Source organism: Aspergillus oryzae, chromosome 1 (genome assembly GCF_000184455.2).
Source record: "Aspergillus oryzae RIB40 DNA, chromosome 1".
Taxonomy (NCBI): Eukaryota; Fungi; Ascomycota; class Eurotiomycetes; order Eurotiales; family Aspergillaceae; genus Aspergillus; species Aspergillus oryzae.
This window is the reverse complement of record NC_036435.1, coordinates 1,108,995-1,131,383: the sequence shown is the minus strand read 5'-3', so window position 1 is coordinate 1,131,383 and position 22,389 is coordinate 1,108,995. Positions and strand designations below refer to the sequence as shown.

Below are 22,389 nucleotides of genomic sequence, written 5' to 3'. Positions count from 1 at the left end.
TTGATAGATAGGTGGGGAGTTAGAGTGATACCACTTTGATCAGTGATGAGACGGGTAATGAGCTGGTCAGTGATATTGGGAGCTGCAAATATGAAAGTAACTATATAATAAGTAACCGTATAGTGCGATCCTGAAAGGAAAGCCGTTGAACGAGAATCAAATGGTAGGAGACTGGGGAAGTTGAATCTAAGTCACTGACAAGCATGTGAGCTTTATCTCCGGTCCCCCATAACCTTAACTCCATCTTGAAATAAATTTCCGCACTTCATCCGATCGCATCACAGTCGAATACACCCCACCCCCTCCACAACGGCCATCAATCGTCCCCTTACAACTCTACTTCGCAAATCAATTCCAGTCATAATAATATAGTCGACCATAATCACAATGTCCACTCCCCCGGCCAAGCGCCAAAAGCGCGATCAATACCGTAAAAGAGCGGCGGCCGCAGCCAACGAAGACACGGGCAAGGTTAAACTGCCCCAAAAGAAATTCTATCGGCAGCGTGCACACGCGAATCCCTTCTCAGACCATCAATTGGATTAGTATGTAGATCTATCAATTGCGTGGGTTCGTGGGTTTTGTGAGTGCTAACTGAACGCTCTAGTCCGCTCAGTCCGGCGCATATGGACTGGTCGTCGCATTATCCGGCGTTCGTGAACCCTGATCCTGAGCAAAAGAATCTGGCGGGCGCGAGGAAACTTCTGAAAGATGTCGAGGTTGTGGATATTGGATGCGGGTTCGGTGGATTGCTTGTTGGCCTTGCGCCGTTATTACCTGAGACTCTGATGCTTGGTATGTTCACGATCTTGTCAATTCATTGATCTTATCCTGCAGTCCTTTTCAGATCTTTACTGGTAAAGGAATATTGACTAATAATTGAAATAGGCATGGAAATCCGCACCCAAGTTATCGAATATGTAGAAAACCGCATCCAAGCACTCCGAACCCAACAGAACCAGCTCAAGAACTCCTCTACAACCGCCTCCGAATCCCCAGCACCGGCAATCCCTGCCGAACCAGCCACCGATGGAGCCTCTCCGGACGCAGCCTCCACCCCCGAAACATCCAATAGCCCTGTCCCGGGCGGATATCAGAACATCAGCGCCCTCCGCAGTAATACGATGAAGTTCTTCCCCAACTTCTTCGGCAAGCAGCAATTATCTAAGATCTTTATTTGCTTCCCGGACCCTCATTTCAAGGCCAAGAAGCACAAGGCCCGAATTATTTCTGAGAATCTGAATGCTGAATATGCCTACGCGCTGAAGCCTGGGGGTCTTTTGTATACGATCACTGATGTGGAGGAGTACCATCATTGGGTTTTGAGGCATTTCCGAGAGGAAGGTGAACATGAAGCGAGTGAAGGTGGAGTGAAAGATCTCTTTGAGCGGGTATCTGAGGAGGAATTGGCAAGTGATCCCTGTGTCGAGGTTATGAGGGAGTCTACGGAGGAAGGCAAGAAGGTCACCAGGAACAAGGGAAACAAATATGTGGCTGTTTTCCGTCGCAAGGCCGACCCCGAATGGCCTGCTTGATATGCCCTAGTTATTTCTATTGCTGCTTCTGGCTACGGCGTCTCATACTAACATAGATTTTTGCGGCTGGAAACCAGTGCTCGAACCCCTAACATATGTATATAGTAATTTCAGTTACAAAAGCCTATAGCCCGAAAAAAAAAATACCCTAGCTAGAAGCCAGTTCCATGACCCTGTCCATAGCTTAATGGCACACAAGACTGCCCAACTCCAGCAGGTACGGCAAGATGGCGGACGCTACTAGTGATTGACACACACACTCACATAATGCATACTCCCGCTTGCTGCATATGCAACAGATGACATAACTTGTAAAATGCATAATATACCAAAAAGAAAAGAAGAAAAACAAAATAAAAAGATAAGACTCTACTTCCAACACCCAAGATGCTGCGAACAGTTACAAGCACTGTAAGTAAGTCAATAAAACTTCGTTTAGATGATAAAATCGTGCCTTTTCGGAGTTTCTGGTGCAGTCGTCATTAAAGCTAAGGCGACGCTTTAAGTCGTATACCCTCGCATCTTTCGCATACAGGTAACTGGACTGGTCCTCCAATGATGCGGCCTTTTGCTGTTCTTTTGGGCTCGCCTTCTCGGACAAAATATCGACCATCCGGCCCAAACTCAGCACTGCATTCGTGACAGACAAAGCACTCATCATGCCACTGACCTCCGACAGCCGTGATGACAACATCATCGAGTACCGGTTTTTTGCACCCCGAGCATCGAGGAGCAGTGCGCCGGGAATGACATTGAAGACACCATGCAAAGCCATCCTTTTCTACAAATGGTGTTTCATGGTCAAAAGGCTATGGAAAAGTATAGTTAGCATTTTATTACTCGAACTTTAAGCTCTTAGGTTGATCATACATCACCACACTCAGCACAGAAGAAGTGGCCCACATGCCATTCAGCACCACATGCTACAACCACTTCTCCTTCAATAGGGGTCTTGCAGCTCTTGCATCTCGGGCTGAACAGTTCATGAAAGTCAAGATGACAATAGAACCTCAGCAAACGGGCTTCCTCGTCGGCTTCCGAAGCCGCTGCCAGTCGTTCCTGGCGTTTTGCATCAGGCTCTTGGTAGAAGGCCACACATTCAAGCGGTGTCTGACAGTGATGGCATATGAAACATTCTGGATGGAACCGTGATCCGGCAGCAGTGACAATCTTTCCAGAAATCGGAAGAGTGCAGGATTCGCACTTCGCCGTTGGGACACCAGCCCGACTGTAAGTTGATAGCCAACGGTTTTGCAGAGCCGATGATGGCGATTTCCTCTGGAATGGATTTGGGCGCTTGCTACTATCGGGTGAGGTTGGGAGAGAGCTATCATCTTTCTTACGATCCTGTGATGACCCTGTCATCTCAGAAATAGTAGGTGGCTTGTCATCCGGTAGGTTAATCACTGGAATAGAAGGCGCTTCAGATATCTCGATTGTAGGAGCAACAGGTGCGGGGGGTGGTGTTGGTGAAACGGATTCACGTATTCCAGCGTCATTACCCTTGCCTGGGGATTGGGCCTCGGTGGGCTTCCAGGTTGGATCAAAGCTCACAATCGGTCGGCCGGCGCGATCACTCACGGCGGTTGGCATGGGCAGCCTTGTACTTCGGTCTTTGAGCTTCTTACTTGTCGCTGCGCGAATCTCGTCACTTCGAATCTCAAGTCCATCTTTTTTCGGGATGGCTTGTTCATCATTCGGATTTGCCTGCGGGAGGGGATCGTTGGCCTTATACTCAGGATTTCTTGACTGCGTTGGGGGATGCTTGTGTAGCTCAAAACGAGACAGTTTATCGACGAACGAAAGGCTGCCAAATCGGCCAGAGAGGGGCCTCGAGCCTCGAGGTAAGGCATTACGTGGTTTGACTTTTAAGGCGGACGAATCAGATTTTGAAAAATCTGGGCGTTCATCATTCTCCATATGCTGAGACTCCCCAGGCTCTTCATATATGTGGTCATTGGGGTTTCGAAAAACACCCTTTGACGAACCATTGCCGGTACTCGCGAGGCCCAGTCCGTAGCCACTGCTCGATCGTTTTGACGGGCTCCCATTTTGAGGCAAGGAAAAATCAACTTTGAGATTCTTTCGGAGTGTGCCATTCTTTCTGGGGCTGGAATTTGGTTCTTCCAAAGCAGGTTGCTGTTCCTTGGCGTGTGATCTGGGTGAGTCCGAGTTGTAGTCTGACATGGGACGATAACTGTCCCGCCGCGGACTTCTGGAAGCGAGAGTATGACCAACTAGAACGCTACTCTTATCTGATCCTTGACTGGCTTTATCCATATCGGGATTACGATAAGGAGCGTATGGGTTCTTGAAGGGCAATCCAGGGTTTTGGTGCATCCAAACCAGTTCTGTGGCCTCATCCTGGGCAGCTTGATGGAGGCGAATATCATCTTGGATATCCATCTCCTGCAGTGCATCTCGGAGAGATTGGGCTTCCTCTCTTTCAAACCGACGTCGGTAACTCTCGCGATATGCTGCGTTTGGAGATGGAGGGCTGGGACGAGAGAAAACCCGCGTTGGAGAGATATTCTTCCGAACGGGTACCATTCGGGGTTCTTGGACCAGCGGTCGTCCAGCCGGACTGCCTATGGATCCTCGAGAAGATAGAGGACGATGGTTCGATAAAGAACTGGTAGCGCGGGGCGGCTCCCTATCGCCCGCTGTAGTGGTGGACGGCATCCTTGAATGTGAGTATGAAGACATCGCTGATGCTGCCCTTGGAGGGAGGTCCTCTCGAGGATTTGAATCAGCTGGCTTCGTAGGGAGTGGCCTCGATCCGCCTGGGCGGGTTGGCCTATTTGTCCGTAGGTCCTTCAGATAATTTGCTGCACAGGAGAGAAGGTTAGCCACATGTTAGTATCTAGGAGATAAGTTCTAAAAATAAAAATGCGATCGCACCGCCAACAACTTGCAGAGTGAAGAATGCCATTACGCAGCTAACAATGTAGACTTACCAACCTGATCGTCGGACATGTATGATGGCCCGGGAGGGGAGACCTTCCGTTGGCCATCTTTGGTCTTGTTATGGTGCAAATATGGTCTATACATGGTGTGGTGTTTGCCTGGAAGAGAGTCCTCAAGGGAAAGGTATCCTGAGAGGCATCAGAATCGATTGATGTGTTGTTCAGCTATGAAGTCAGTTTCCCATATAATTGATCAGTGAGCCAATAATGTTCCAGAAGGTGGCTGGGGTGGGCACAATGATAGATTAGGCTAGAAAGATCTCTTCAGCCCCGCTGCGACGATTAGAGTATCGTCACAAAGAGATATGCTTAAAGTCTGTTAGTCTTAGATGGAGGAACAGCAGTAATTGATTAATTTAATATTGCTCTGTAGGGTTAGTCTGTCCGGCACTGGTTGGAGTGGTTTTCAGTTGATCATAACAACCGGAACAATGGGCATTTGGATGACTGAAAGGGGGAAACAACAACAAACCCATTGCAAACATTGCAAACACAGGTTTCACATGGTCGCAAAGGCAACGCGGGGGTTCATCTCGAGGAACTAACCGCAGTAGGCAACACTAACCCTAAAACCTAAGATGGTCTCTACAATGGGTCAAGCGTCATCGGGCATTGACCATGGCTCCCCTAATATGCTCGCTGTCAGAATGCTCCGATGTACTATCTTTTAGGGCGTTCCTACCTTGGGCAATACAGGTTCTACATGCTGGAGGCATCAGACAATGAAATGAGCATCTTATCATGGACCATGTGACACACATGAATCTCTCTCTGCTCAATATCTCCCCTGTACAATTCGTCCTCTGTTAGCACAATGAGACCTCTCTTGACCTTACCAACCAAATTGATACCCCAAATTTCTCCGGATTTCCCTCCGTCTCCAACTTCCAAGCTTTGCTCCACCGGCTACTCGGCATTATATCCGTCCTCAATTAATTTCTGGGGCAATAGCCCAATGACGGTCTCTGGGACTGCCGGGGTCTTTACCGTGGTTCAATAATCCTTGTCGGCAGGATGCGATTATCAGACTGTCATAGCGTCTCTTGTTGAATGCATGACACATCAATTTCGACTTTTATTAGTTCATGTTCCCTTAGTTTCTTGGACTACTTTACTCCAGCCTTCTCTCTATTTTATCTATAGGGTCTATTCTTTCATGAGCATAGTTATGTCCTCTCATGTATAGTAAGCGGAGGGAGAGACGCAAAATCACACATTACTTTTATCTATTTTTCGTCGCATGAATGGCAGACAACACTCCTATCGATATAGTTCGCTCTCGCGATTATGACCGTGAGTTAATTTCGCAGGATCCACTAAATAGGAAAGGCCATTGTCAAGATCAAACCGAGCTGGATGGGCAGCAAGACGCAGCTCAGGAGGTCCTAGAAGACAAGTATCAACGTGATGTCCCCCCAGATGGTGGCTATGGGTGGGTTTGTGTCGCCTGTGTCTTCTGGATTAATGCACATACATGGGGAATCAACAGTGTTCGTCTCCTAATTTTCATCGTCTCTTAAATCGAAACGCAGGATAGACTGACCGCTGGTTAAAGAGTTACGGTGTATTCCTCTCTTATTATCTTTCACACGATGTATTCCCAAATACCTCTGCACTCTCATACGCCTTCACCGGTGGTTTGAGCATATCCTGTGCTCTCTTGGTTGCTCCTTTAGCCACCCACCTGATTCACCTCTATGGGACACGTCTTGTCCTAAATCTGGGCGTCTTTTTTGAGACCCTTTCGCTGATTGGATCTTCCTTCGCCACGCAAAGGTGGCACATCTTCCTTAGCCAAGGCGTCTGTTTCGGATGGGGAATGGGATTTCTCTTCGTCGGAAGCGTAGGTATCATCCCTCAATGGTTCCAGCGACGACGAAGTCTCGCGATGGGCATCAACGCCGCCGGGTCCGGTCTGGGAGGTTTAATCTGGTCCCTAGCAGTAGGCTCCATGATCCCTCGACTGGGACTCAGCTGGGCCTTCCGAATCTTGGGTATCATTGCATTCGTCGTCAACCTAATATGCGCAAATCTCATAAAAGACCGCAACAAAGACGTCGGAAGTCGTCACAAGGCCTTCCACTTTCCCTTATTCAAACGGCCTGAATTTCTCCTCTTTCTCGGCTGGGGCGTCTTCAGTATGTTAGGCTATGTCGCCCTCCTATTCAGCGTAGCCAATTTCGCCCTCTCGGTCGGCCTTTCATCCCACCAGGGTAGTATTGTCAGTGCCTTGCTGAATCTTGGTCAAGGCCTTGGTCGCCCCTTTGTGGGAATGTTCAGCGACAAACTCGGTCGCATCAACATTGCTACGTTTCTTTCCTTCTGCTGCGGTTTGTTCTGTCTGGTTATTTGGATCTTTGCGCGCAGTATGGGTGTCGTTTGCTTCTTTGCTGTCCTTGTTGGTACTGTGGCTGGGACGTACTGGGCAACTGTTACGCCTGTGCTTGCGGAGATCATAGGCTTGAGAGACCTGCCCAGCGGGCTTAGCATTACTTGGATCATTCTTGTTGCTCCTACGACGGTTTCTGAAGCCATCGCTCTTGTCTTGAGGGACAACGACTCCAACGACTCTGTTTACCTGAGGGTTCAGATCTTTACCGGGTTTATGTACATTGGTGCGTCGTTGTGCTTGTGGGTGGTTCGAGGTTGGAAAGTGGAATATATCAACCGGGAAGCTCAACTAAAATCCTCTACTGCGGTGTCCGCTAATAATGACGGCGTTAAGGTGGCAAGCTCCCATGGGGCTGGAGATGAGAAGGGCAACCAGCCGGCGGTGGAACCTCCAGCTTCCGATCCAGTACCTGAGGTTAAGCTCTGGTCGCCAGTTGCACTACTTCGTGGCATGGTTACACTGAAAAGAGTGTGACAGCAGTGATTCGGGTAAATGCAATTGGATAGACATTATCCAGTCTAATACTGTAAATGGAAGAAGTATACATGGATCAGACAGTAATACATGACCTATTTATAATACCACTAGACTCCAGATGATCTCGTTTTTTATGACCAACACCCAAATGCCATCATTAGACATGCTATTTTCTTTCCTTTCTTTGTCCCTAATTTTGGGTTCCCAAAATCAACACCCTAACCCTTCTCTTTCCGGCACCCCGGCCACTCTCTTCCTTCACGGAGCTGACGTTGACCTTCACTCTCTGGAAGAGTTCCACGCTCATACCTTGATCAGAGTGGCCCTTATCCGAAACTTGAAGAGTGTATTCCTCGTTGTCAAACTCGCTCTCCCGACGGACTACTAGCTCTCGCCGTTCCTCAACAGAGCGTAGGGCAGAATCGCCCTTGAGCACAAAGTCTTCCAGACGCACCACACCCTCGATACCGAATCGCGGAACGAACACCACTACGCCATTCTCAAAAACCCGCATGACGTAACCTTCTTCTTCAATACCGCCGTCCACTCCCTTAGCAGATAGCTTCTCGCCGCGCGCTTTCAGTGCCTGACCAACGTAGTATTCGATGCTGGCTCGACCAGCATGCTGGGCATTGCGGTGGCGGTGGTTGATATTGCGGCAGATGTCTTCGAGACGGTTGCGGGTCATGACACCTTCAATGACTGCCCGGCCGTCTTCACCTTCATATCCAATAGCAGATGCAAGTTGCCGATGAACCAACAAGTCGGCATATCGTCGGATTGGTGAGGTAAAGTGCGTGTAGATGGGAGAGGCTAAACCATAGTGACGGAATTCCGACTCGGCATGAGCACCTGCGCAGAAATACTCTGCAGATGTCATGCATCGGGTAGCGAGAATGCGGACCAGGGTGTTAAAGAAGGGGTTCTTAGAATCAACACATTGGTCGAGCGAGTCCGCCAGGGCGCGTGAGCTAGAAACATCAAGTCTCATATCCCGCTTCTTGGAAAGTTGATTAATGAGCTCTTCAAAGTTCTGTGGTGGAGGGGTGGCGTGTCGTCGTAGCATAGCAGTTTGGGAAAATGTACTGTAGATTTTAGCTGCAACAGTGATATTGGCGTGAAGCATAAATTCTTCAACAAGACTGTTGGTTGCGAGCATAGCTTTTGTCTTGACATCCGTAAGTGGATCTCCAACCTCGTCGTTATCGGCCTCGATACGAACTTCAGGCGAGGCCAGGTTCAGTGCACCTGCGTCCATACGCTTCTGACGGAGAATCTTGGAGAACCGAAGCAAAGTGCGCATGCTCTCCGTTAATTCATCTTTTTTCGATGGATCGTCAATGCGCATCTGGGCCTGCTCGTAACTAAAAGCTTCACGAGAACGAATGACGGATTTGGTGAAGTCTGTAGAGACAACCTCAGCATTTGGAGTCATCTCCCACAGAACCGAGAAAGCATAACGTTCCACGTAAGGCTTGAGCGAACAAAGATCGGTACCAAGCAAATGTGGAAGCATATCGATACGCTTGTCGACTAGATAGACTGTTGTGCCACGCAGACTAGCCTCGAGGTCCATCGCATTATTCGGTTTAACGAAATGTGATACATCTGCGATATGGACTCCAACTTCAAAGTTGCCATTGGGCAATGGTCGCGCATGAAGAGCATCGTCAATGTCCTGGCAGCCTGGTGGGTCAATACTACATATAAGGAGATCTCTGAGGTCTCTGCGGCCTTTCCAGCCGATGTCTTCCTTACTAGCGGGAACTCTCCAGTCATGTCCTTCTGCGGGCAGACAGTCGAGAACGGCTTGAGGGAACGGCTTATATTGTACATCATATTCGAGTAGCAGGGCTTCGGTCTCGGCTCCCTTTGTTTCGAGCTCTCCTAATGAACGGATAAAGTGCCCAGTAGGATACCGAGAATCACGATCCCATGCATCGATTGTGACAAGAATTCGTTGACCCAGCAGTTCGGAGGCTTGCCTGGTGCGGACCCTGATCTTAGGTACACGCTTGTCCATGGGCAAAACGAAAACATTTTGCTGACGCCGACCAGAGCTAGCTTGGGAGCCTGTCGAGCCCGAGTCAACGTGCCCGACGTACTGCCGCCAGTTTCGTTTAATCACGCCCACAACCTTGGCAGTTGGCTGAGGCCTTCCTTCTGTGCTCTTTCCATGCGCTTGTCTGACCTCTTCCTGCAAAGCTTTTCTTTCCCTTTCAGTGACCACGGCCTCATTGTCCTCAGCGTCAGGGTTGTCATTCTTGGTTACTGCTTCCTCATCAACAATCTTAGTTGATGGAGATTTCCACTGATCCTTAGGAAGCACTTCAATCACAACAACGTCCCCGGAAATAGCTCTGTTACTGTTGTCGCGACCCAGGATAAGAAGAGGCTTGTCGAATGCTGCGACATTGACGGAACCCTCAAGATAATTGTATGGGGACACATTGAAAACACCTTGATGTAAGGTACCGGCCCTCAATCCAGTCATGATCTTGGACATAGTATAGTATTCCGGGTAAAACAGCTCTCCACGTGCACCCTTAGTCTCTCTCTGTTCTCTTGACTCGTTGATCATGTCGAGTAATCTATCGGAATCCTCCAAACCCGAGACGTAATCGGTTAATGACAGGGCTGTCACGTTCTCCTCCTTTGCCTTGCGCAAACTGTCTTTGTCGTCCGTGATAACAACAATAGTAGGTACTGTCTTCTCTTTCTTTCCCTTTTTCGCTGCGGCTCGTAGATGTTCGGTGTACCATTTTGCTACAGAACGGACTGCACGGTCATTTCTGTCATTAATCGATTCATTTCGTCCTCGCCGTACATGTGTTTCCATTCTAAACTCGTTGAAGAATAGGTAAAAGCGTTTCTCGTCGGTTTTGATCAAGGCAAGCAAGCGGTTGTAGAGGGGTAGAGACTGGTTCTTAAGTTCTTCGAGAACTGTTTGAAGGATGATCACATCATAGAATGCACCGGTATGTTCAAACAAATCCATACCATTCAACAGCGCGTTCGTATCAGGGACGAGGTAATGACCACGAGGAAAAGCGGTTGTGCCGGCGGGGTGCTCCGAAAGAACGAAAGGCGCAACTGTGTCGCATTAGCCACTAGAAGCAGTGTTTTACACCGATTTTACTCACTGTTTCCATTTGCATCTGCTGGAGCGACCGAGGGACATGTTGAGCACAGCTTCGATGAGCAAGGAATATCCTGTCTCAGATAAAGCTCACGAACGATCTTTTGCACCTTTCCACTTTTTGTCGACCTGACGAAGACTTTGCTGGTGACATTTGCGGTATGCGGGTCAGAAGAGAAATCCCTCCGTAAGCTTTTCATATTGGCAGCTATGTGACCTGACCGGTGGCGTCAGGTTTCTTTTTATTTTTAAAGCTGCTTTTTGTGATGGTTGGTGCAGTCAGTGACGTTCGTTCAGAATCGGTTTCGCTGCTGGAGCGCAGCTCCAGAGATAAATGTTGTCCCAAAAAGGGAAAGTCTGCCGATTACCTCACTAATCATAGTATCAGATAACGTGCTTCACCAGTTAGTACAACTACCTTTCCAATAGATGGCATACACTCTAATACAATTTCACTGCAGACAGAGTCTAAGTTTTAATTAAGCGAATATGGTTATTGCAGTAAGGGGTCCTTAAGATAACAAAGAAAAGAGGAGCGACTCTTAAGTTAGCCACTAACTTCTTATTAACTCGATAGGCTGTGGGGCAATTATGCTCGACTGCGAGCATGACTGCCAATCTGGCCCAGTGCCAGATACTGGTGCGCAAAGCCGTTGCTGCTGGAGCTAGAGTACAGTATATGTCATTGGCTTGCAGATTTCTGACTGATACATGATCAGGCATTGTTTCTCCCTGAAGCGACAGACTATATAGGGTCCTCGCCAGCAGAAACAATCTCACTTGCGCGCTCCGTGCATGATAGTGAATTCGTACTGGGCCTGCAGAAGGAGGCCGTGCAGTCTAATTTACACATAAATGTCGGCATTCATGAACCATCTCCGGATGGAAGAGTAAAGAATACCCTTATCTGGATCAATGAAAAGGGCATCATTACACAGCGCTATCAGAAAGTTCATCTATTTGATGTAGAACTCAAAGGCGGTCCGGTACTGAAGGAGAGCGCGTGGGTTGCCCCAGAGAGTATAATATGAGTATCTAGTAGATTTACTGACTATTATTTTCAGGAGTGTCGAGAAAGGCATGGAAATTTTACCTCCATTCGAGACCCCTGTTGGACATGTCGGCTTAGCTATATGCTTCGATGTAAGTCATCGGAAAAAGGCCTGATTTGGGGGTTTTTTGGATGAGTTTACTTATATCATCTTGCAGCTCCGGTTCCCCGAAATTAGTCTGGCTTTGAAGCGGCAAAATGCCCAGCTTATCACTTATCCTTCAGCATTCACGGTTCCCACGGGAAAGGCCCATTGGGAAACACTCCTACGGGCCAGGGCTATCGAGACTCAGTCATATGTGATAGCAGCGGCGCAAGCAGGGCCTCACAATGAAAAAAGAAGAAGCTATGGCCATTCGATGATTGTGAACCCCTGGGGAGAGATTGTAGCTCAGCTTGGCGACGAATATACAGAACCGCAGATCGCCTTCGCGGATATTGATTTGGACCTTCTAGCGAAGGTTAGGAGAGAGATACCACTTCTTAGAAGGACAGATATATATCCAGAGGTATAATGGCCTAATCCGTGGTAGTGGTAACTGGGCGGGGATATAAGTAGACCAATCATCGTGTATAAACCGTTACCCGATAATATCGGAGAAGGCTGAGACTAGACAATAAATAGAATGCTATTTGCGATTGGACATTTGTATTCTTTGCTTTTGCGCAACTTTCTAAAGCAATTGGTGAAAGCATCCCAGAATATAGGTGGACAGAGTACATGCAGAATTTAAGAAGAAAAAAGAACATAGGAAAGGGAATAAAAAGACCTGTCTAGACTGAGCTGGCGAATCATATCCGCTAGCACAGGTACAACATCTCATCCGAAACTGTTTTCCATGTCCGACCGCTCTATGTACAATGTACAAGGAAATACTCAGGACAGATTTGTCCTTTACTTCCTCTGAGCTTTCTCGGGGTCCTCCAGAATACCCTCGGCTTCCAGTCTCCGCCGTGCCTCTTCCAAAGCCCATGTTTGTATCCTGCCATGGAGTTAGTTTTGTGCACAAGTAGGTTTCCACATTTCATGTAGCATAGCGACTTCTGCTAATTATAGCGAGCTTGCCGAAGCCCAAGGGATTGACGTACGAGGTGTCTGGCTTGAAAACGTATGCGACACCGGCAACAAGCAAGCTGCCAATGAATCCGTAGTACCAGATGTTCTCCCAGCCTTCCTTCACGTACTTCTGGCCTGGCTTGACACCAAAAAGCCACCCAGTCGGAGGATCGTAGTGATCTCCATGATCAGCGGCACGGAGGTTGGTACGAGTCGAGAAACCCTGAATGTTCTGAGGTCTGCGCAAAAGGCAGCGGCTGCGAAGGCTATGCGACAAAGTACGAGCAGACATTGCGGCTATGAAGTGTAGCGGAGAATCTAACGAATTCCTGGTCCTTAAAGCAGTCGATGATAAGGGACAGGCGGTGGCGGGTTGAGGCCCCTGTCAAGCAGGAAAGGACGGTCGGGTTAAGACGTTAAATTCGATGTTCCTTCGACCAGCGATGATAATGATTGGTCCAATTGATCAGTTCCTGATCCGACCGCTGTCGTTGAAGGGGCAGGAGGCGTTAAGTTGGAGGGGTGATGGTTTGAACAGCGGTTGATGTTCAGAAGCCGCAAAAGGCCGATGGAGTCATTACGCTAGTCCCGATCGGGTCAGTTCGCATACCGTCTTTATGCCTGTATTTCAAGGCGTAAATGCTGCCTGAGGCATTATAAATCGACGCGCGCGACGCGTCTAGTGACTCCCTTATCGCATCTCCATCTAAGGTCCGTGATTCAGGCGATTGCATGCGTCAAGACACAAATCCTACTCGAGTTAGATTCATGCATGTCAATTCCTTGAATGATCTCCAGAATTGGAAAATAATCGTCTTCTATATTCTTCATCTCAGTACGTCGACTAACTCGTATACATTTTCCGCAGGTCATGCAGGCTTTTCATTACTAACTATATCCACTTAAGACTAACTAATCGAGATGCTCTGCTGCTCTCGTACAGAAGACGAGCAGCTCTAAATATGAACCCCATAAATAAGGACACCAATTCATATCCTATTTCCTCGAATTCCCGCTCGAAGCTGAATGCTTTTCGGTACATCAGAGATGATAAAAGTATTGAAAAATCACCGTCTAAGAGATCCCCGTCCAAATCGCCGTCCAAATCGTCCATAAAGCCAGCACATGCGAACAAGGAGAATCAATCATCGTGGCTGAATGGTGTCACTCATTCAGATCAAGCCGATTCGACCAAAAGAGAAGCTTCGGTTGATAAATCAGATGCGAAGGCAACCAAGGAATGCCCTCAAACTCCTGGAAATAGGATTCCATTGGCAGATTTGATTAGCAATACTGAAGATGCCATCAGCCAAGCCCCAGCGCCAGAGTTTACACCTGAAGACTATGTCATTTGGCAGCATGTCCCCGTGAGTTCAAACCCGGACACGATGTCTCAAACGCCTGCAACACAAGCCAGAAAACGCCGGCATATCTCTTCACCAACCAGTTCGCCCTTGGCTGGAAATTCGAAAGGTGCAGATCAAGAATCTCTTGACATGCATACGCCATTGCAAGGGCTTCAAAGGACTCCACAGAACGACCTCGCTACCGAACTATGGAACAACTATGTGGGTAAACTCACTGCCAACGGCAATGGAACTCTACCACCACCTCAGTTCACACACCTTCTTTCCTCCTCACCACAGACTCCCGCACCGGCCAGGACAGGTCGCGATTCATCTGGCTTAAGACGATCAAATAGTTGCAATGCCGAATGGCCCAGTTCTAAAGCTAAACGAAGGAGGGTCGATGGCGGAGGCATTGGCACAGGCCGCGGCATCTTTTCTCGGACAAGAAGCAATGTCGTTGACTCGGGAGGTATCAATTCGTCTAAGATCAATTTTCTCGTGGAAAGGATCGAAAAGAGTCTCCGAGATGCGCCCAAGTCACCGAAATCCCACATCGTTGCAGCCGATTCATCGCCTGTGCCTAGATGCAAAGGCATGCAACGAAGTCGGTCAGCGTCTCCCATGCAAGATAGACCTGGCCACCATTCTTCATCTAAAGCAAATCGGGTTAACAAGGCCAGTGAAGTCTATCCTGAACCCCAAGACAAAGAGCAGGCCTCTTCGTCTGAGTTCGGGGACGACGACTTTGATCAAGGGTTTTTTGAACTTGCAGAAGCCTCTATGGATCCATTTGTTGACCATGGTAGCTTACCAGGCGCAATGGATACTGGGGGAGATACGACGTTCCTTTCGACGAACGCCAACGAGCCACATAATGCAAAGCAAAACCCCCATGCCCATCCAACGACTCTGAATTCAGAAGCGGGACCTAACGAGAAAATGGACTATTCCCTCAATACGGCTGACTTTGATGATGATGATGAATTTGATGACTTTTCGGATAATATAGATGAAATCCTTGCCGAGTGCGACGCGGCTCCAAATAAGAAGCTAGTGAGGCCCATCCCAAAGAATAATACGGCCTCCAACCTATCTGGACTGGAAAGTGGCACAGAGAGCTCGTCTACGGTGATGGTGAAGCCAGTCCAAGGGGTGAACGTGCCACAGGGGGAATCCTCTAGTGACGAGTTTAACGATGATGAATTTGACATGGAGGCTATCGAGCAGTCTATGAGACAGTCAGGTGCCGATGGAGCAAACTATGTTTGTCACTCTTAGTGGGTATATTTACTAGATATTTGCTAAGTATATTATAAATAGAATTTTAGTCGGCAAGCCATCAAGCGCTACTTGATTGTTGATATTGCTGAGTCTACCTATACTACCGAAAAGGGGCGCCTCCAGCCAGAAAAGGTTTGCCGTTGCATACTCTAGAAGCCGCACAGGTAGAAGCTGACATTGTAATCAGGTGTTGTCTGTACAAGATGAAAGAACCTCTCAGAAGAAGGCCGTTGTCCTGCGGGAATCATGGTTTGATAGTCCATGTTACAAAGATTCATACATTCACTTGATCGGTGATTTTGATACAGCAGGCCATTGCATCGTCAATAATTCTTACAACATGATCATTCTTCACCCGGACCATTTAGTTTCGGCGACAATTGTCGCGGATTCGATTGGTTGCCAGCGGCGAGCTGTGCTTCAAGACCGTATTAAAAACACCGGTGACATTGGAAAGCCCCAAGTTTTTGGGAATATCTTCCATGAAGTCTTCCAAGAGGCAATGAAGGCCAATCAATGGGACATATCTTCACTAAGGTCCTTGGTCGAAATGGTCATTGTGAAGCATATTGAGGAACTGTACTTGATCCACATGAGCATTCCTGAAGTTATCGATTATGTGATGGGCAAAATCCCAGCCTTGATCTCATGGGCAGACACTTTCCTTAAGGAAAAGCCGAGCGTGAGTGGATTTTTCAGCAACATACGACAGTACGCGTACTAACATTCATCAATAGGCGCAATCCCTTGTTGAAGACCGAAATAGCTCCAAGCTCCGCCTGAGTATCAACAAGCTACTTGAGGTTGAAGAACACATCTGGTCTCCAATGTATGGATTAAAAGGCAATATCGATGCTACTGTGCAAGTTGCCTGCCATGATGGCGAGGGCAACAAGAATTTGGTTGTGCCCCTTGAGCTTAAGACGGGTAACAGAGACACAAATCATGCTCATAGGGCCCAGACGGCTCTCTATACCCTTCTCCTTTCTGATCGCTACGGTGAGCCTAGGCCTTGTCACTAATAGTTGCGCTTATTCTAACCTGACCTATCTTCATCAGATGTGGAAGTTACATTCGGCCTTCTCTATTACCTCGAGACGTCGAAAATTTTCCGAATTCGTGGCATTCGTCATGAGCTCCTCCAGATGATACAAGCGCGAAATCGAGTAGCTGGCTATATGTGCCGAAGAACCCAACTACCACCCATGGTTAAAAGGCAGGCTTTGTGCAATAAATGCTTCTCCAAGACGCCTTGCTTTATCTATCACAAGCTGGTTGATGATGGCGACGGCGAATCAAGCGGGCTCGGTGATGAGTTCGTGAAGGCTATGGACCACCTGACACCCAGAGATAGTGACTTTTTCCGAAAATGGGATGATCTGCTCACGAAGGAGGAGCAAAGTATGATGAGATTCAAGCGGGAGCTTTGGACATTGTTAAGCAGCGAGCGGGAGGCTCTCGGCCGGTGCTTCAGCAACATTGTAATCGAGCCAGGGTCAGCCTTTGAAGACAAAGACGGGGTAAAGATAAATCGCTATCGCTATACCTTTGTCAAAAGACAGCCAACACTATCTTTTTCTTTTTCTGAGTCACAGCTCACAGTTGGAGAGCCGATCGTGATATCTGATGAAAAGGGTCACTTTGCGCTTGCTAATGGCTATGTCGTGCAAGTCAGTCCGCAACGCATCTCTGTGGCAGTGGATCGCCGACTGCACAATGCCAGAACCAAGTCCAAAGGCTTCGATGCCAAAATGAATCAGACATTCAGGGGCATAATGGAAATTCCTGGTGCCGATGCTGCTTCCTCAAATCCATCAGATGAACCAGAAGAAGAGGTCGTTTACCGACTGGATAAAGACGAGTTCAGTAATGGCATGGCCATTGTTCGAGCAAATCTAGTTGCTATGATGGAAAGAGACTTGTTTCAGGCCAAGAATCTTAGGAGACTGATCGTTGAAGGATCCGCGCCCACATTTCAACCCACATTGACAGCGTACAAGATGTCTGACACCGACAGAGCAAGCCTAAATGTTGATCAGAAACGAGCTATTGATAAAGTAATGAGCGCTAAGGACTATGCTTTGGTTTTGGGAATGCCGGGGACAGGCAAGACGACAACCATTGCCCACATAATTCGTGCATTAGTATCGCAAGGGAAAAGTGTGCTCCTGACATCATACACTCATACAGCAGTTGACAACATACTTTTGAAGATTCGAGATGACAACATTCGTATCTTACGCATTGGAGCTGCAGCGAAAGTGCATCCTGAGGTTCAGCAATTTGCCGACCTTGCGGCAGTTCCCAAAAACACAATCGAAGAACTTCAGGGGGCATATGAGGACTCGCAGGTTGTTGCAACAACCTGTCTTGGAATCGGCCACAGCATTTTTAGTCAGCGCATATTCGATTATTGCATTGTCGACGAAGCCTCTCAGATCACCTTGCCTGTATGTTTAGGTCCGATCCGAATGGCAAGGACATTCATCCTGGTCGGCGATCATTACCAACTGCCACCTCTTGTGCAAAATAAGGAGGCTCAAGAAGGGGGACTTGATGTTAGTCTCTTCAAGCTTCTCTCAGATTCTCATCCGGCATCAGTCGTCAATCTTGAACATCAGTATCGAATGTGCAAAGACATTATGCTCCTCTCAAATACCCTCATATACTCAGGGCAGCTCAAATGTGGTACCCAGGAGGTTGCTGCGCGATCTTTGGAGGTTCCCAATATTGGCGGTCTCAGACATCTTCATTTGGACCATTTCCAGCCCCCAGGGCAAAGGCAGCTCTGTTTAGGTACAAGTCAGGGTCGCTGCTGGCTTCGCGATTTGGTCGACCCATCCGCCAAAACCCGCCTTGTTAACACAGACACCCTAGCCACACCAGCCTTAGACGTCGCACAGGGGTCGCGTATCGTTAACCCTACCGAGGCAACACTTTGCGCCCAACTCGTAGAAGCCTTCATCTCTTGCGGTATACCAGCACGAAGCATTGGTGTCATAACGTTCTACCGCAGCCAACTTTCGCTTCTGAAACAGAATTTGCGCCGTCACCTGCCGGATCTCGAAATGCACACCGCAGACAAATTTCAAGGACGTGACAAAGAAGTTGTGGTACTGAGCTGTGTGCGCAGCAATTCAGACAACCATGTCGGCGATCTTCTCCGTGACTGGAGACGGGTTAACGTTGCTTTTACCCGGGCACGAACCAAGCTCCTTGTTGTTGGGAGCAAGAGCACTCTTCGTGGCGGTAATGAGCTACTAGGCAAATATGTGAAGCTTGTCGAAGAGCAAGGCTGGGTATATAATTTACCAAAGGGCGCTGTGGAAGATCACGTCTTCGACTCTGACAACATCCATACACAACCCCAGCCACAAGAAGGATCAACACCCAGTCCGAAGAAGAGTCCAACCTCTCAAAAGAAGGTCCGCAACCCTCTAAGTCCAGCACAAGCCCGAAATGCTCCGAAGGGTCTCAGGAAGCCCGCAAAAAAGGGAGTTAAGCTGCTGAGTGGTAACAAGGTTCTTGGGAATAGACCAGTGCTTCAAGATGTGGTGAACGACCTTATTGGATGATTGTAGCCATTTAACATATTTGATTTTTTTGTACTCTCTTGGATACGTTTTCTGTTTATGAGTATTGTTTCGTTAGGGTTCATATATACTTTTAACTGGGGATTGGGCAAATGACTTAGAGGGACAGGAGCAGCTGGGACATCAGATTTTGGATACAGGTTGATACCATTATACGGTTGGCTTTATATATTGGATCAGTAATTCGTGCTCTATATCTCAGCAGTTCTTCTTTATGTGCAATTCAATCTACAATGCAACTAACCGTAAAGAACAATGTAGAACAAGTCGTACATACGGCTCGCAGACCCTAGCGTTTGAAGGTAAAGATGCATTGGTTGAGGTAACCAACTGATGACTATGCCAGGACATGTCACTTTTATGTTTAGGTTTCTCTCGGTTGATATCAGTTTGGATGTGTACACACCTAAAGCAGTGTGGGATATATGCTCCATTTCTAAACAATTGAGACGCCAACGTACTCCCAGCAAACGCATGAGCGACCTATTTTAGATCTAGGATCAGAGCTCTTCTGCACATTATCACAAGTTTCGTTTACAGAAGGCAATGTCAGAACCGTATAACCGTCTTTTCCTTCCACAGCTTCCCTCCCCAGAGCACTCGCGGAGAAAGCAAACCAGGCCGAGGCCTCTGGACCTTTCGGGGCAGTCTCTTGCCTGGGAATCAAGTAGTCAGCATGCGATGCTCATAAACTAACAGGGAGTTGGCGGGATAGAATCAACAACATACAGTAGAGTAAGGAATAGCTCCATAATCCATTTGAGAGGGAGGAAACCATGCCATCTCAAACTGACTATATCTGACGGTTTTGCTTCGTCGACGTGCGGTACGCTATAGCGACATAAGTATGGGTCTACATCGTCACTCGCTAATACTCGGGGAGATCCGAGGGCCACCATCCCAAGCCATTCAGAGATTTCGTCACAGTTTTCCTTCAATTCCTGCTCTGGCGCCGTTCCTGTAATGTCCAATTCCTTAAAGGGTGGGACGAGGATATCGCGGTAATCAGTGCGCACTGGTTCGCAGTCTACAATGTGAGGGTGGTTTCCTTTCAGGGAAGGATCGTCTAGTCATTCGTCAGTATGTGAATAGAAGGGCGGAAAATGTGGGTTATAGTACCAGAGGAAACACCACTCGACTCCGATGCCAGGTCATAGAAGAGCCAGGCCACAGTGTGATTGAGAACATTCTTGAATGCCCATACTAGTCTCTCAAAGCCTTTCTTACCGTGAAGCATTGATGGCAGCCGCAGGTTGATTTCCACGACTGTTGGAACATAAGTATATAAATGTAGGGTGAAGACATGTCATATAGATACGTACGATATCTTTCCTTTGCATGTTTTCTGCCCCCACTACGGACGGGCTTTCCTGTTAGACCTGTCCGTTCAAATATCTCCTTGCCAAGCTCTAGTTTCAAGATTCCTAAATGTATGTCAGTCTGCAACAGTTGCCGGATGAACACTATGCCCGGAAACAGTATACCATACCATCTCTCAGGGTAAATACGTTATCTGAACCAGGACGTCCCTCTGATATCATGAGAATATTTCCTAAACGTAGTTAGTATAGCCCCCATCTACAATATTGATCTCCATCGGATGAAGCGGGATCATTATAGTAGATTCTTAGGTACCAGATTTGATATAAGTATTGAAGAAGTCTCCCTCAAGCAGAGACGACAGTGACATGAACACTCTAGCATATCGCAGCTTGGGAAGCTTAGTATTTAAGGAGCTCTCAATGGATTTGTAGGTTGCTTCAGGCAATATAACCTCCACCTATTCATACCTGATCAACTAAGGAATTCCAAACGAGGGAAGTGATAATGGAGGAATAAAAGGGACAATTACCGTGTGCACGAACGGATGTCCCCGAATGGCCGAAAAGGGCGACTTTTTCACGGGTGGCTGTTTGGGGTCGATGAAGGAAGGCAGTTGAGCCACTGCCGTGTAGCATTTCTCGCGCCTAGACGCGTCATCTTCCAGATCGAACATAGCGATTCTGTCTTGGGCAATCTCTATATATATGTAGCCCTATACGCTGAGATTTTGAGATCAAATCAAACGGCGCGCTGTGGTTGGTTGGAAGAATCTGTTAAAGGTTATTAGTCTGAAGAACAACAATGGAGAATTATCTCAGTCTTCTGGCAATGCTCTACCTACTGTGAGCAAATGAGGAATTAATAATAATGAGAGATCATCAAATCGGTTGTGTTGACAGTTCGTCAGAAACGACTTGACATTGAAATTTGATGTCTTTTGGATGCGATGGAAAAGCGGACATCATCTGATTGGACAATGGGCCCCAAAAAGTAAACGGATTCGGTCGTCATCTTCGATTCTATAAACCTATTTCAAATCCAATCATTACATTCAGGAAAAGATATGTAGTGATTATTTGAAGTGTATTGCTTATAGCAGGGTTCTCTATGTTGTCTCTCGCTTTCTCCTGACTTTTTGTCTTCTTGAATTGTTTCATACAACTATAATGATTGATGTGGCGAAAATATATCTCGAACAACAATGGAAGCGGGTTAACGACTTTCCACAGTTTAGTATAAATATGTGTACAGGCTCACTTTTAGCACCAGATATGAACAGCCAAGAAACACAATGCGCCGAACTGGTAATTGCTGATATCAATGATACGCCATCGGTGTATGAAGTTCTCAGTGTCTAAGGCACCAAGGCACCAATTAGCTTGATCATCCGCCTTTATCATTGCCGCCGCTACTCCAAACATCGATATGCAACGCACGATTTCTCCGCGCAACTACTACGTAGTAGTGCTCTATATACTTTGGTCGCAATTCCCGGGTAACCACCTAAACTCGTTCGCGAAAGCTCCTTCCAACTCTTATTGACCACAGCCCCTCGGGGCATCAACGTGGGTTGCTCCTGCCATCGCCGCCATCGTCACGACTCCGCCAGGGACAGCAGCTACGAACAATGGCACCTCCCCGCCGCAATCTACTTCCCAAAGAGCGATTCGCATTCTCATTTGGGAGCCTCAAGACTCAGAGCTATCATGACCCTATTGCGCGAACGCCCGGATCTCATACGTGCGTTTCCGTCCAAGAAAACTGTTGCAGCTGCACAACACCTCCCAGATCAGGTTCAAGCTGATAGTATATATCTTTCTTGGCAGAATCCGAACGATAGCATGGAACCCTACCGGCCAGCTTATCGCTACAGGCTCAGCGGACCGTACCCTTCGAATCTGGAACCCTGAGCGCGCGCAAGTCAAATACTCGACTGACCTCCGCGGTCACACCGCGGGGATCGAGAAAGTCTTATTTAACCCAGTTCGAGACTCGGAGCTAGCCAGCTGTTCTTCTGATGGTACCGTGCGCTTCTGGGATGTTCGCTCGAAGACTTGTGTGAGCCGTCTAGATGTCGGCGGCGAAGCATTCACCTTGTCTTGGTCGGCTGATGGGAGTACAATGGTGGTTGGAAGGAAGGTGAGGAGAGCTCCTTTGAGTTTGTATAGGGTAGACAAGTGACTGAAACATGGACTGACTGGTATAATTTTAATCACTAGGATGATA

At 47.8% G+C, this 22,389-nt stretch overlaps 10 protein-coding genes across 10 annotated transcripts; 5 read left to right on the top strand and 5 right to left on the bottom strand.

The window, feature by feature from the left end:
- Window positions 1-387: 387 nt before the first annotated feature.
- On the top strand, window positions 388-1,535 carry trm8 (tRNA (guanine46-N7)-methyltransferase; the record flags this gene model as incomplete). Its single annotated transcript, XM_001816843.1, has 3 exons — window positions 388-545; window positions 608-795; window positions 889-1,535. 3 exons carry the CDS (start codon window positions 388-390, stop codon window positions 1,533-1,535), a joined length of 993 nt encoding a protein of 330 aa, XP_001816895.1.
- A 400-nt stretch (window positions 1,536-1,935) lies between these two features.
- Window positions 1,936-2,310, bottom strand: AO090009000429 (uncharacterized protein; the record flags this gene model as incomplete). The annotated part of the gene is made up of 2 exons (XM_023235223.1): window positions 1,936-2,002; window positions 2,069-2,310. 2 exons carry the CDS (start codon window positions 2,308-2,310, stop codon window positions 1,936-1,938), a joined length of 309 nt encoding a protein of 102 aa, XP_023088657.1.
- An 89-nt stretch (window positions 2,311-2,399) lies between these two features.
- On the bottom strand, window positions 2,400-4,217 carry AO090009000428 (LIM domain protein; the record flags this gene model as incomplete). Its single annotated transcript, XM_001816841.3, has 1 exon — window positions 2,400-4,217. The coding sequence occupies one exon, from the start codon at window positions 4,215-4,217 to the stop codon at window positions 2,400-2,402; it is 1,818 nt and encodes a 605-aa protein (XP_001816893.3).
- Window positions 4,218-5,745: 1,528 nt separating this feature from the next.
- On the top strand, window positions 5,746-7,367 carry AO090009000427 (MCT family MFS transporter; the record flags this gene model as incomplete). The annotated part of the gene is made up of 2 exons (XM_001816840.1): window positions 5,746-5,991; window positions 6,057-7,367. 2 exons carry the CDS (start codon window positions 5,746-5,748, stop codon window positions 7,365-7,367), a joined length of 1,557 nt encoding a protein of 518 aa, XP_001816892.1.
- Window positions 7,368-7,560: 193 nt separating this feature from the next.
- On the bottom strand, window positions 7,561-10,709 carry AO090009000426 (exosome catalytic subunit DIS3; the record flags this gene model as incomplete). The annotated part of the gene is made up of 2 exons (XM_001816839.1): window positions 7,561-10,463; window positions 10,514-10,709. 2 exons carry the CDS (start codon window positions 10,707-10,709, stop codon window positions 7,561-7,563), a joined length of 3,099 nt encoding a protein of 1,032 aa, XP_001816891.1.
- A 407-nt stretch (window positions 10,710-11,116) lies between these two features.
- Window positions 11,117-12,075, top strand: AO090009000425 (carbon-nitrogen hydrolase family protein; the record flags this gene model as incomplete). The annotated part of the gene is made up of 4 exons (XM_001816838.3): window positions 11,117-11,179; window positions 11,229-11,512; window positions 11,574-11,652; window positions 11,719-12,075. The coding sequence occupies 4 exons, from the start codon at window positions 11,117-11,119 to the stop codon at window positions 12,073-12,075; spliced, it is 783 nt and encodes a 260-aa protein (XP_001816890.3).
- A 380-nt stretch (window positions 12,076-12,455) lies between these two features.
- On the bottom strand, window positions 12,456-12,909 carry AO090009000424 (uncharacterized protein; the record flags this gene model as incomplete). Its single annotated transcript, XM_001816837.3, has 2 exons — window positions 12,456-12,543; window positions 12,650-12,909. The coding sequence occupies 2 exons, from the start codon at window positions 12,907-12,909 to the stop codon at window positions 12,456-12,458; spliced, it is 348 nt and encodes a 115-aa protein (XP_001816889.1).
- Window positions 12,910-13,579: 670 nt separating this feature from the next.
- On the top strand, window positions 13,580-18,822 carry AO090009000423 (bifunctional ATP-dependent DNA helicase/ssDNA endodeoxyribonuclease DNA2; the record flags this gene model as incomplete). The annotated part of the gene is made up of 5 exons (XM_023235196.1): window positions 13,580-15,243; window positions 15,295-15,379; window positions 15,435-15,929; window positions 15,985-16,246; window positions 16,307-18,822. 5 exons carry the CDS (start codon window positions 13,580-13,582, stop codon window positions 18,820-18,822), a joined length of 5,022 nt encoding a protein of 1,673 aa, XP_023088656.1.
- A 246-nt stretch (window positions 18,823-19,068) lies between these two features.
- AO090009000422 (ribonuclease P protein subunit p40) lies at window positions 19,069-20,381 on the bottom strand (the record flags this gene model as incomplete). Its single annotated transcript, XM_023235191.1, has 6 exons — window positions 19,069-19,195; window positions 19,302-19,496; window positions 19,570-19,906; window positions 19,960-20,106; window positions 20,163-20,264; window positions 20,330-20,381. 6 exons carry the CDS (start codon window positions 20,379-20,381, stop codon window positions 19,069-19,071), a joined length of 960 nt encoding a protein of 319 aa, XP_023088655.1.
- Window positions 20,382-21,790: 1,409 nt separating this feature from the next.
- Window positions 21,791-22,387, top strand: AO090009000421 (WD repeat-containing protein; the record flags this gene model as incomplete). Its single annotated transcript, XM_023235182.1, has 3 exons — window positions 21,791-21,903; window positions 21,990-22,321; window positions 22,383-22,387. The coding sequence occupies 3 exons, from the start codon at window positions 21,791-21,793 to the stop codon at window positions 22,385-22,387; spliced, it is 450 nt and encodes a 149-aa protein (XP_023088654.1).
- Between the last annotated feature and the right edge of the window lie 2 nt (window positions 22,388-22,389).